The sequence below is a fragment of the Eretmochelys imbricata genome, chromosome 8 (genome assembly GCF_965152235.1).
Source record: "Eretmochelys imbricata isolate rEreImb1 chromosome 8, rEreImb1.hap1, whole genome shotgun sequence".
Lineage (NCBI taxonomy): Eukaryota > Metazoa > Chordata > Testudines > Cheloniidae > Eretmochelys > Eretmochelys imbricata.
The window spans coordinates 72,218,646-72,233,240 of record NC_135579.1 but is presented as its reverse complement, the minus strand read 5'-3'; the positions used below and the strand labels follow the sequence as shown (position 1 = coordinate 72,233,240).

The 14,595-nt window shown below is 38.9% G+C and overlaps 1 protein-coding gene across 1 annotated transcript in view; it reads right to left on the bottom strand.

The window, feature by feature from the left end:
- Window positions 1-14,595, bottom strand: part of DPYD (dihydropyrimidine dehydrogenase) — a 502,649-nt gene that overhangs the window by 307,331 nt on the left and 180,723 nt on the right. The window contains exon 8 of the mRNA XM_077825357.1: window positions 10,015-10,102. Within this exon, the coding sequence (XP_077681483.1) occupies window positions 10,015-10,102 (88 nt within the window). The remainder of the gene's footprint in view (window positions 1-10,014; window positions 10,103-14,595) is intronic.

The following is a 14,595-nucleotide window of genomic DNA, read 5'->3' as shown; positions in this document are numbered from 1 at the left end:
ATGCCCCTTCTGGTGCACCAGTGATGCCAGCCTTATTACCCAATTGATCTGCTTCTCCCACAGGTATCTCTTTTTTCATGTTGGCTCCTATATGCAGAGCTGAGTTGGCCCATGAGACCACTACTGTCTTCATTAAAAATCCCCCCAGAAAACTCCCTTCTTCTCTGAAGCCTATTGCAAGTGATTTATGATATTGTTTATCTACAACTGTCATCAAAACTGACCAGAACCAGCAAGCTGGACAAGTTTTATCTTGAATAACCACGTGATCATCGCTCTATTAGCCTCACTTGTCCTGGCACCATCCCCTCTCTATCTTTTTCTCTGTCACTCGCTGTGTCATGTCTGAAATTTAGACTGTAAGTTCTTTGGAGGCAGAGTCTGTCTTTTGTGAATACTGTTGGGTGCTATAAAATAACGCTGCACAAAACCAAAATAAAGACATAGAAACAAAAACAAACGGGAAACATTTCTTTAGCCAGCAGAGTCTAATGGCTTAATCCTGCAAGGTACACAGTATTTTTGTCCTTGAATCCAGCAAAGCACCTAAGTGTGTGCTTAACTTTAAGCACGTGTATTATGCACTATACTGGATCAGCATCAGAGTGCTCAGAGAACAGAACCCTAAGTGATGATGCACTGAGGCACCAAGTAGCAGCATCTATCACTTTTGAAATACAGCAACCAATGGGAAAAATGAATTTCAAATGAAACTGGCTTCCTCGCTCTTCTCTTGGAGGTGACAAGTTTAGTAGCAAGTGAAGGAAAAAGGAAAAAATGCAAATAGCAGAGAAAAAGGAAAAAAACAGAATGAAGTGAGACAGAAAAACAATTTTACATGCTATTTTTTTCCTCCATAAATCTGTGTGCTGGCCATGGGCCTATGCACCTCCTATGCAGACATCATGGCCTCCAAATTTAGTTTATGGATCAGGAGTAAGATGCACAATTTCTTTCTGTAGCACCAGCAAAATGAACATCTGTTCACTTTTTGCCACATAGGTTTGTAGCTGGGTGTGTGGGTGTGAACAGAGCTCTCGATGTGTAATATTCTTCCCATCTGCACACCAGGTGGCACTGCATAGTTAATCAGAAGATAACAACAGGCATGAGGAGATTGATTTACTATCTTATCCCCCAAAAGTAAGTAATCTCACAACTTTTAAAAAATGAGGTGCACCAGTGCTTGGATTTTTAATTTATTTTTGGTGTGTAATTTTGTTACAATCAATGAGATTATTTGAAGACACCATTGTTTTAATGCTATGTTAATTAACAATGAATGACTGCAATTACTGAAGAGGTTCTGTACATGAGGTCTTTGATTTATTCCCTTTGATATACTGATTTAACCCTTGCAGGTAGGACATACTATACAGTATAAAGGGCTCTCTCTTGGATAGATTTTGTATGCTCATGTAAAACATTAACTAAATTTGCATTAAATGATATAGCCTCTGGGGAATCTAGAATGGTATAACAGGTGCTACAGCAATCCAATATCACACTATAAAGGAAGAAATTGTGGTTTTTTTACAAACCAAATGTTAAGTGTTTCCAAGTGCAACAGAGTATCTTACCATATGTAAAACTAACAAAACTCATATGAAATTAGAGAGGGAAAATACCCCGTTAGATAATGAATTATTCACCACCACCCCCCCGCAACTACAGGAGTGATTATTTGCTACTGTATATTTTACAGTGTTTTCTCCAGGCAAATTGTAAAAGACTCAAGCAATGGAACTTGCATCACTTCCTTTGGCAGATTTAATTCCTGCTCATTTTGATCTCCAAATGCTCATTTTGATCTCACTGTCCTTGCTTTATACCCTATCTCCTTGGATCACCCTAAACAATGATGTTCCTCCTTAGTGTTCACACACTTTGGATATTTTTAGTAAGTTTTTTTGGCCCAAGCTATAAATATTTAATGCCAAACTGCGTAACCCATACTCAGATGGGTGCATCCTTACTCACTGAAGTGGTCCAACTGAAGTCAGCGTGACTGTTCATCTGAGCAAGGGTGCATTCATGTTAGTAAGGATTGCACAAATGGGCTTTATGTAGGAATGAATGCCCTACTGAAATTCATGCAGTGGCTTTTTTATGTACTGATGTTTCAAACATGCATCATTTTTATAGAAATATTTTTCTATCAGACTAGATGTTCTAAGGCAAATCAAGTCAACCATTAGCTGACAACTAAATGCTATTAGCTAAAAGGATTCACAAACTAGATTTTTGCTGTTTGCTGATAGAGCCAACATGTTTGGATATGGACTGAAAGACATATGAATGTTATTTCTAGTTCTGCTTTGTCAGTTGAAGAAGCATGTTACCTTTTAGGTAATGATATAGAATAAGGGTAAAAATTTTCAAAAGCACCTAACAGGCTTAAATGCCATTATAAAAAGTTACTTAGGGATTTAGGATTCTAAGGGTAAGTCTACACTGAATGCTCCTTTCATCAGCGTGTAGAGTACATTCTTGCCTAGCCCCCCTAGCATGGGTATAAAGAGAGGGTAGGCAGAGGCATGGTTTAAGCAAGTAGAATAAAAATATGGATATGTATGTGAGTACATACCATGCACACTTTCTACTCATCCAAGCTGCACCTCCCCATCTACACTGCCATTTTTAGCAGTATAGTGTCCCACTGCCTCCCTACTGCTGAGTCTTTCCCCACCACAGTTAAAGGCTCTGGCAGCTCCACACTGCTGGAGCTCTTCCCTTCGGCTTCCCCTCTGCCAGAGCCTTTCCTTACAGCAGTGAAAGACTCTGGTAGTGGGGAGCTGCTGAAGCCTTTCCCTGCTGCCTCTCCTCTTCCAGAGCCTTTCATTGACATGTTGCTACATGCTGCAAGTGTGAGTGCTGTCTGCTTTTCACTGCAAGATGTAGCTATACACACACTACAGGCTGCCACCAGTGGTTCATAGTGTAGACATAGCCTTAAGGTATGTCTACCCTGGAGCTGGCAGTGTGATTTCCAGCTCAAGCAGATGTACCTGCAGTAGCCACAGCTGCATGGGAAGCGGGATCAGCTAGCCATTCCACATACGTACCTAGGGTTTCAGATAGCATTATACTCAGGTCAGCTAGCCAGTGCTGGTATAGTTGTGGCTACACTACTATTTTTAGCACACTAGCTTGGTCAATGCTAGTGTGGGTGTGTTCACCTGAAATAGAAATTACACCTCCAGATCCAGTGTAGACACTCGCAGTCTCATTGGAAGTCCATGGGACTTAAGCATCTAAGTCACTTTTGAAAATGGGAATTAGGCACTTTTCAAAAATTTTTGCCTAAAGAGATAATCAGATGTAAAGACTATATATATATATATATATATATATATATTTATTTTCTTGTAAACTAAAGGAGGGAACTGTAAATGTTATTTAGAAACCCTAAACTGTAGTGTAGATGTTACAGTCCGTATCTGTAATAAGAACAGTCTCTGTATAAGTCTGCATAGAAAGGATATGCTCATATCTTTACTGTTTGCATGTTTTAAAAGTTATTTAACAGTATTTTAACTGCTGTTAAAATATTTATGCTCTTTTTCATTTTTATTCAAATAAATATGTGTATACAAATATGTGTTGTATTCTCTCTTCAAAAGTGATTGTATAATGCTTTCTGAGGTTCTGAAAGAGTCCTGGCCTGCAAATAATTTAGCTGACCTTCAAGAGAAAAACATAATAAAAAAAGAAGTATTCAGTCGTAAAAATCAACCAAAAGATACAGTAACACAGAGCACTTAAGCTGTTCTGTCTCCTTAGGACCTACTGTGATACTTGCCAAGGGTACCCAGGGTTGTGAAGCACCTCGTTACCATCTGCTCTTAGCAGCAAGCCTTGTCTGTGCTTGCCAGGGGTCAGCTCCCTAAGAACCCCTGCCACAGGCAACACAAGCACTCCGCTCTCTCCCTACAAAGATCCTGCTGTCCCTCATGCAGGTTAGCTATAGGCACACTCCAACCTCCAAGTCCTCCAACCACGCCCCTAGAATGTCCAGCCCCTGATCCTCTAAACACTCACAGAATCCACACATTCAATACTCACAAAGGAATAGTACACACCAGCTTATCAATTTCACCTCAGGATCACTGCTCCACTTACACTCACAACATTTAGATATGTTTACAGTGACAACAAGAATAAGTTTATTTAGCAAAGATTAATGAGTCAATAAGAAGCATGTAGGATTAATGGAAACAAAGGGTTACATATAAAATAAAATCATAACACTTTCTAGAGCTTAAACTTAAAAGATGCTCTCTTATTTAATAAGCTACTGCTTATTAAAAGTCCTTTTAACAGCATTTTGCAACGAGGATGGCTGAGACCCTCCTTTCTTAAAATCAAGCTGCTAGCACTTTGTCTCTCCAGATGAAGGATGTCAGGGTGTATCTCTGCATCCCTAGATATATCAGACCAGTCCTTTGTTCCTAACTTGTAAATAGAGTCCCCTCTACCCATTCACTTTTTTCCTGTTAATTTCTTTTTCTGAAGTCCCCACAATCTCTTCATTAGCACTTGACTCAGTATGTAAATAGACTTTCATTAGAAAAGATCCACAATATACAATAGTCAACTTGGGACATAAGTGTCTTTCACAAAGATTATGATGAACATTGTGACACAGGCTTTCAGTGGAAATCTTACATGACACACTTTTGGTGAACTAGAATGTAAATACCAGGTCCAGAGGATCCCTGTAAACCTATGCACCCCGTGACCTCTGCCAGTTAGTGCTGACAGGTCCTTGGGTCACACCTACCTCTTGCTGCCCTATACTGCAGTCTTCAAGGGCTACATACTCTGCCTAATTCATCACCCCATGATCTCTCTCACACAAATGCCAATTCTCTGCTGACCATGGGTCTCCATAATACTTACACATGGCAGCTACTGATTTGAAACTTTTCTTTTAAAGGCCAAGTTTTCAAATTGATTTGTAAACTTGGTCACAGAAATTCTGCTTGTGCATCTCTCTGCATAAGCAAATCTTGCACTATGCAGGTAACTGAGTCTTACTATCTCATTCTGATGGGTAAAATAAGAGTTTTCGGTCCATAAATTCAGAGACCCACTTGCAAACTTAACCATAAAAGTTTACCTGAAAGATTTAATTCATCTTGGTTAGGTTTTAAAAGCAGTAGAGGAAATGTTACAAGTTAAAACCCATTGCTAGCAGACAGTTTGAGTCTCAAAATGACATTTTTAAGCATTCACCACCAGCCATGTGTTTCTATGCTTAATTGCAATTTTTAAAAACACGTATTAAACTACAATGCCAAAAGCTTTAGAAATTGAGCATTTAGCTAAATGAAAGTGAAAAGCAACAACCATTGAGGGTGAGTAAGCACAATGGAAACCTGCCGTATTGATTTAAATTGTTCCTCCTCTCCTCCCCCCGCTGCAGCATTCCAGTCCTGTGTAGAAACTGTCAATTGTACTAATTTCTATGATCATTTTTTGTTCTACGCAAACGGGAACTCTGATGTGACCCCAAAATTAACTTTTATTATTGACTTGAGGCATGATGTGAATTCAGCTGTCCAAGGGTAAAAAGCTGTAATTCACTATCACTTTGCCCTTCTGAATTATAATGTTCAGTAAAACACATGAGGTGATGTGTGTCGCCAGAATCTGCTAAGCAGAGATCTCTGTGGAAAGAAAACTGAAAGTGGGCTTACAGGACCACGTAAGGGGCAGGGATGAAGCAAGCAACTCGCTGAATCCTCCAGAAACAACAGGAACATAGTGTTAACTCAGTCCACATAATGTGATAATGGTAGGTTGAAGGAAGCAACTGGAATACACGGGAAGGCTAATATCATCCCCTTTGATTGATAGTGCATGCTTGCCATGTGTTACTTGGGTATGCAGTCTGGAGGTTGTGTTGGATCCCCATCTGCTGTTGGACGATCACATTGCTGCAATGTCCAGGCGTGCTTTTTGCTTATTTGCTTTCTCTTGGATACAGACCATGCTATGGTAATGCATGCATTTGTCGCCTCATGCTCCCTATGAATTATTACACTGCACTCTATGTGGGCTACATCTTATCTGGAAAATTAAGCAGGTGCAGAATGCAGCAGCTCGTACATTAAGTGATAACTCTTGGAGACAGCATATATTATCAGTGCTCCATGACATATATTGGCTGTCAATTTGTTTCTAGGTAGAGTTTATGGTGTTTGTTTTACCCTATAAACATCTAAATGCTATAGGATCTGCCTACTTGAGAGACTACCTCTTCTTATGGCAGTATGTCACAGCTGCAATCCACAGAAGACTTCAAGCTTGATTCGTTTCATTATAAAAAGAAAGGGAGTTAATGATAAAACATTCTCTGTAAAGGTTCCTTTCTCAAGATCTGAAATAGCTCAAATTTGTTCAGGGCATACTGAAAAGCCTGTCTGTTTGAGTGGCAATAGGTGAAGGGCTGACACAGGTGAGGACAAGATTTGTTTGGTTGAAAAAAACATGGTGCAGGTTGTAATGCATACTGGCCACATGGTTAATGATCAGATGATGGGTGACAGGATTCAGAGAAGAAGTGCTTCCTGCTCTGGTCGAATTCTACTTTGTGGCTCCAATGTTCTTTTCCTTTTAAATATATGCAAAGGGTTCCCAGAGCTTTTGGTTGGGTTCCCTTTTGCATAGGGTTAGCACAAGACCCAATTCTAAAGTTATTAAAGAAATAAACGGACAGGTTGTGATCTCTGACCCCATACAGAAGCCTCAAAACATGCTTTTCTTCCATATGCTTGCTAAATATTAGGGATACAACCTTAAATATGCCTCCTACAATGCCTACTTTGCACATGTGCTCTCTCCTCCTCACTTAGACCCATTTCACCCCCTAGTCCATGACACATTCCTCTTCCTGATACAAAATTCCAGCCATGTGATGTTCAGGGTTCTCCAGGCAATTTCAGCCTTCACCTGCCTCCAAGACATTTGTCTCCACATGGATGCTCACTCACCCCATAAAACTTCTGGACACTTGTTCACTCCCATATCTCCAAGTTGTTCCTCACTTCCAAGAGGCATTCCCTTGAAAGGACCCCCTACTCTGTAAAAAACGTAGTCTCACGTACTCCTGTTCCCACCTAGAAACCCATCTTCTTTCAATCATCCATTCCCTTTTACTTCCACTCCTCTGGTAGAGGAAATTGAGAACAGCCTGCTCTTATTCTACTAAGTAACTGATCTTTTGAACTGAATTATTACAAGCTTACAAAACTGTATTTGATGCAAGCAACGTTATTAAAAATTTTTGCTTCCAACATTCAAGTTAATGTCCAACCTGTGGTCCCCCCCCTCCCCATAAAAGTTTAGTAGACTAAAAACACAAACAGAAAAACCAGTGCTCAGAATCAACATATATAAAGATCTTTAGTGGAGCGCATAATAAATATTCTTTTGTACTATACACCCAGCAGATCCAGACACACTGTGGGCTCAGTTTACACTTGTCCTTCCATCTTCCCCCACCCATGCTCAGGATCTAAGTGGAATGAGGATACTAGTGATCACTGCTCACAAAAAGAAAGTGCTGGTGAGAGCTCCAGTCAGCACTTCACAAGGGAGCGTAACAAGTTGGCTTAGGGGCATAGTCAAGGACTCAATCGTTCTTACATGTCTGCCAGCCTCTGGCAGCAAGGGTTGTTGTGAGTTCACAGTACCTTTCACCAGCCCATGTATGGAGTGTTATACACTCTGTTCCCCTTCTGTTTCCTAATGCATTCTGTTTACATGTGGCCTAAGTAAGTGGTGCACAGTACCTCCATTTGTCTACTAGAACTCTGCACCTGCTCACTTACCCAGCACTTCTCACAGAAGTAAAACCACTATTTGGCTCTGTATATTTATTTGAGAGACACAATAATGTCTAGATTTACACAAAATTAAATGCCTTTATTTAAAAAATGTTGTGTGCCAGGATAACCTTATTGAGCGTAAGCAAGGAGACAGTCTCTCTATAGATAAGATCTAGCCATTCTACAGGTAAAATACACAGTGGTAAATTGACAATTAATCAGTAGTGACAAAGAAATTTTCAAATGTTTGAATAAATCTATGTTGTAATATCGAACAATGCTGATGCTGTAAGGATGGCTGTTTATTCTAGCTATTAGATGTTGAGAAAATAAATGCTCATTTATGCATTTCCCTCCTAACTTCCAGGATTTTATAAAGCAAAAGAGTTAGAAGAGGGATAGTCATGTTGACTAAAACATGAAAGGAGATAACCTGGCATATTGCCCTGTGTACAATTATACAGAAATATGACCTCATGGAAATTCCTACGTGTGGAATGTCTCTAACAATGAGAGGATTTAGGATTATATAAATCACAATGGTTGGTAGTACAGTATAATCACATGAGAGAATGAACCTGGCAAAGCTTATTATACTGAATACCCAGATGGTAAACAACAGTTGTCGCTGTACTAAGAATTACATCTCTCTAATCAATAATAGGAAGGAACAGTTGGACAACTTATTTCCTATTATGTTCACTTAGGCCATGTCTAGATCAATAAAGAGCATTAAGCCTCATGCCAACTGTAGACAGTATATGTTCAGCATGGCTATCATATGTTAGGGATGGGTACTGCTGTACTCCAAAATACTTTTAACACATAACCTAATATAATTAAGCTAGCAGTAATGGTTTAAATATCAGATGGGTATTTTTATAATGGGAGTGGAGATGAAATTATTATTTTAGTTTAAGTAGAATTCAAAGCCAACTTATTTTGTTAAAGCCAACCCCCACCATAATTCAATTTAGCTCTGAAATCTACCTCTGAAGGATGGTCGGTTCTTCTTATAGGGGAAAGAAAAAGCAATAAAGCACAGTATCACCGGCTTACATATTCACTAGCTAATTATGGGGGTATAGTAAGCTGTTCACAAAAATTGAAAATTGTGCTTGCATATCCCTCAGGCCAGAATGGCAATTATTGCTAGTAACTTTCAGTACATCCACTTTTGAAACTTTTCACTAAACAATAAGTAAAGCAAATCAAACTAAATTGCTGAAGGGCTTGTTGAACTAGCATATGAATTGTTTAAGTTTATGTCTAAACAAACTTAAGTTAAAACAAATAATCCCTCCCCACCCAAAAAAATTAAGCTAACAAAAAACCCACTGCAACGGTACGCTGACTCTCTTTCCAACTTTCAGAGTGAAAGAATAAAGGTAAATGCAAAGTTCCTCCTCCATCAGTAAGGAAAATGGAAGTGACAGTGGAAAGCATTGCTTCTGGTTATTTAACTTTGTGGTTTGAAAGCCATCTCATGGGAAGCAACTGAACTCTCTTAGTAAGCTCTCATGAAGTATATCTATTTTTCAAAAGCGTACATAACATCAAACTGAGAAAACCTGTAAGCTGTTTTGTTCCTAGTTTTATAATTTATTACACACACATATATACAGTAAGCTGCATAGAGTGTTTAGATAAGTAATTAGAGAAGAATTTCAGTACTTTCAAAGTTCATGAAAAGTCTTTGAAATTGGTGTCTGTTGGTTACAGATATAGTACGAGCTGCAGCAGTGTAAGCTTCTTGATTCTATCATACCTATGTCTTTCAACCCTATCTACAGGAAGCCCAAGGTACAATAGGTTAGGTCTGTGCATAACACTATTTAGTCTTTGCTCTCTGTTGAGACTTCCAGACACAGTGCCATTTAGTGCCAATTGTTATGGATTTATTTATTATATGCTCACCTGTCCACTAAGAACCATCCAAATCATTTCACATTAACCAGTGAATTGCCATCAGGCAGCAACAGCTTGCAGGAACTGCCAGGGAAAGCCAGATTCAAACCTCTCAAACAGATGAGAGAATTTTCTTTTTACCACATCATCTGGTTTACACTGAAGACGTTTAAACTTGTCTTACTAAGATACTGAAATACAGCCCATTTACTGGCAGAAAATCATTCTCATTTTCAACAAAACAAAATAAAGGAGAATAAGACATTCCTACCTATTCCAATGAAGACTGCTTTGTAGCCATCTTCTTTCAAGGTGTTGATTGTCATTCCTTCTGTTCCAAGGCCTTTACCACAAACTATCTAACATAAAACATTATAAAAATTTATTAAGTAATTTGAAATTGATCATTAAAAATTGGTTTAATTTCTGTCATCTTCCTCTTACTGGCATCTCAAAAAGTTTCATAATGATCAATTAATTAAATAAATAAAATATTTTTTCAAGCTAAATTTACAGGGCCTGATCCTCAGGTCTGATCAAAGTCGGGTAGTGGGCATAAAATGGCTTAAAGTCACCTTTGTATTCCCCTGATAGTGGGGGACAGCTGAGGGTCTATTTGGTTCCTTGCATAACAGCAGCCAGCAACAAGCAAACAAACAGAAAACGAAAGAAAAAACCTGTTCATGGAACACAACAGCACAGCAAAACAGCACTTTTAAATGGTTGTATTTGATACTGGTTTGGTAATGAAGTATCCCCACATGAAACTCAGGATTTAAGAAACCTCATCTGGGAGCAAGGCACCAGTCTAGGGAATGTGTGGTAAACAGAACAATCATCCAGCACATTAGTCAGGAAAAAGTCTTGGGGGCTACTGTGAAAAAAATCATTGATGTCACCAAGTGTATTGTAAAGAAAAAAGAGGCAAACAAGATACTAGCTAGGATTAACAGCATGTCAGAATATCAAACAAATAAGGTGATCTTACGTGCAGTACTAGTCACTGTACCAAAGGAAGGGTAATATAGCCTCATTGAGGATGCAGCAAAAATTAAACTAATTTAAGATTCTGCAACTGGACCTCTCACACCAAGAAGCCCTGCTCAAGTGAATGGCGCTCTTTGTGGGCATAAGGGCCCACCTATGCAGAGTCAACCACAGGATTGGGGCTTAAAACAACATTAGGTTTGACAAATCTTTATTCTGTGGAAAGATTAAGGGGACTGTACTTACTCTCAAGGAAAAAGATAAGAATTCAAGGGAACCTAATAGATTTTTTCAAAATTAAGAACATAAGAACAGCCATACTGGGTCAGACCAAAGGTCCAGCAAGCCCAGTATCCTGTCTTACGACAGTGGCCAATGCCAAATGCTTCAGACGGAATGAACAGAACAGGCAATCATCACATGATCCATTCCCTGTTGCCCATTCCCAGCTTCGATCAAACAGGGGCTAGGGGCACCATCCCTGCCCATCCTGGCTATTAGCCTTCGATGGACCTATCCTTCATTAATTTATCTAGCTCTTTTTTTGAACCCTGCTATAGTCTTGGCCTTCACAACATCCTCTGGTAAAGAGTTCAACAGGTTGACTGTGCGTTGTGTGAAGAAATTCTTCCTTTTGTTTATTTTAAACCTGCTGCCTATTAATTTCATTTGGTGACCCCTAGTTCTTGTGTTATGAGAACGAGTAAATAACACTTCCTTATTTACTTTCTCCACACCACTCATGATTTTATAGATCTCTGTCATATCCCCCCTTAGTCGTCTCTTTTCCAATCTGGAAAGTCCCAGTCTTATTAATATTTTCTCATACGGAAGCTGTTCCATGCCCCTAATAATTTTTGTTGCCCTTTTCTGAACCTTTTCCAAGTCCAGTATATCTTTTTTGAGACGGAGCGACCACATCTGCATGCAGTATTCAAGATGTAAGCGTACTATGTATTTATATAGAAGCAATATGATATTTTCTGCCTTATTATCTATCCCTTTCTTAATGATTCCCAACATTCTGTTTGCTTTTTTGACTGCCCCTACACATTGAGTGAATGTTTTCAGAGAACTATCCACAATGACTCCAAGCTCTCTTGAGTGGTAACAGCTAATTTAGAAATATGGTTGGGATTATGTTTTCTAGTGTGCATTACTTTGCATTTATCAACATTGAACTTCATCTGCCATTTTGTTCCCCAATCACCCAGTTTTGTGAGATCCCCTTGTAGCTCTTTGCAGTCTCCTTTGGACTTAACTATCTTGAATAGTTTTGCATTATCTGCAAATTTTGAATAGGACTCATCCCAGTATAGACCTCTGGGGGACACCACTATTTACCTCTCTCCATTCTGAAAACTGACCATTTATCCCTACCCTTTGTTTCCCATCTTTTAACCAGTTAAGGATGGAATTAATCATTTGGGTTGTAATTGCATTTGTTTAATCGTATTTCTTCTAAATGATCAATGGTGCTCAGAGCCACTTGCTTCATTGGCTGGAATGAATCAAAATATGTAAAAATAGGAATAAATGCAGACAAATTTATTTCACTGGTAGTAGTTTCACAAAGAGTAATAAATAAAAACAACAAGCACTTAGAAAGCACTGTTCATTGTTAGAACTCAAAGAACTTTACAAAGGATAAGAATCATGTTCCCCATTTTCCAGCTGAGGAAACTGAAGCCCAAAATGGGAAGTCATTTGTTCAAGGTCACACACCAAGTCTTTACCAAAACTGTGATTAGCAATCAAGTCTCCTTATTCCTGTTCCTGCGCTCTGTACAATGGACCATGCTGCCTGAGGAGCATGATCTAAAACTTATCTTAAAACAAAACAAAAGGGTTTTGAAGCAAAGAGAATAAATGAGCTCAAGAGAAACCTAGGCCTGTTTCTGGAGAAGACAGTGGACTGAGGAATTGATTCGTCAGTTTAACTGCTATAAATCCACTGAAATCAGCAGAATTACTTTGGATTTATACCAGCAGAAGTAAGGGCAAAATTTGGCCCTTTGTTATTAAAGAAAATGCTAGTGTGTTTAGTCTCCATCTTAAATGGCATAACAGGGCTCATGCAGCCTTCATTGTGCTGTGCTAGTGAGCACTTCAGTAAAGAACTTCTGAGGGGGATGCATCTCCATGTATGCTGTGGAAGATAACTTTGTGGCAGAGCTCACAAGGAAATGCATACAACACAGGTCAAAAATGGGCATGTCAGAGCAGCAGCCAGAGGATCTCCACACAGCATAAATACCCAAAAGAAAATCAGATCTAAGAGGAGAACATCAGGCTCAAATGCATGTCTGCCCTACACCTTACTTCCTTTCGGTGGTTAGTATTTCTTATTCTAGGTCTCTCAAATTTTCTTCATTCAGGACAATCATAATTTTAGTTTCTTGCGTATCAAACTGTATTTCCCTATTCTTATGTTTTTGCCCCACTTTTCATGACCTTCATCAGTGCAACAAAACTTACATTGAATTGAATGGCTAGAGTCTCTAATGTCTGTCTATTATATTGTCTTCATTTAAGATTTAAATATTTCCGTGTGGCCTTTCAGATTAAAACAGTCAGCTTGGCCCGCCAGGGTGAATTTAGCTTAAATAGGAAAGGAACAATTGTAAATACATGCATGATTGTTTCCAGTTTTTGGTTGGTTTTTTCATTTTCATTTTCATTTTTTCATTTTCATTGTTACTCCTATACTTGTGATGCTCCACTGTATAAATGCTTCTTATAATGCTGCCTCTCTCACTCTTATTGAATTTATCTAAATTCCCGTTTAGAAATTTATGAAGATGTGTTTTCCCCATCCCTGAAAACATGGAGGATGGAAAATGTAATATATTTTATTTAAGGACTGACCCTTTCTTATTTTCTCCTTTTATAGATTAGGTATAAAAAGCTGTGTGTAGTTGTGATCCTTTTGACTACAGACTGCATATTCAATGGGTATAAAATACCACCTATGACTTAGTATACATTTTTATTCTTATATGTACATATATTATGAAAACTTAATAATGGAATTTAAACTTCACTACTAATTTTATGTGAGGATTTGCAATCCCTTAAGGCCTAGTCCTGTAACCTTTATCTATCTGAGTAATTCCTACTGATGTCAACCGAATTACTCACATAAATCAGAAATACTTAATATTTATACAGTATAGCACTTTTCATCAAAGATCTCAAAATGGCTTACACAAAGGTACATAAAATACTCCCATTTTACAGAGGCACAAAGGTGAGATACTTAGTTAAGTGGCTTGCCCAATGTCACAGAGCTAATCAATGGCCTAGTTTAGAATAGACTCCAGGGTAAAATTCTGTGCTGCACATCTAAGTGGCACAGCACAGAACTCTCACCTTGGGAAGAGGGAGTGGCCATGTTGGCTTTAAGCTCTCAATTTTGTACTGCTCCAAAACTTCTGGAGTAACAGACAGACTTGGGGGCTGGTCTAAATTTTGCAGCCTGTCGTCTGCTGCTTATGAGCCACAGCACTGTCTGAAATCTCTGTAATGCTACATTCTGTGACCCCTCCCTGATATGCCCGATGCCTTCAGATTTGCCTCTAGTATGCCCTCTATGTCAGAGTGTGTGAGGGGATGCTCAGAAGGCAGCTTTATGGCTACCTTCCACAGTCCAGAAACAGGGTAATCTTCTCTTGACAAGATCTGGGCTTTTATGCTATGTCTACATTGCAGCTGGAGACATGCCTCATAACACAGATAGACAGACATGTGCTAGCTCTCCTTGATCTAGCACACTAAAAATAGCAGCATGAACATTGCTTCAAGGATAGCAGCATGGACTAGCCACCTGAGTACAATCCATCTGACCCCAAATCTCCACCCATAC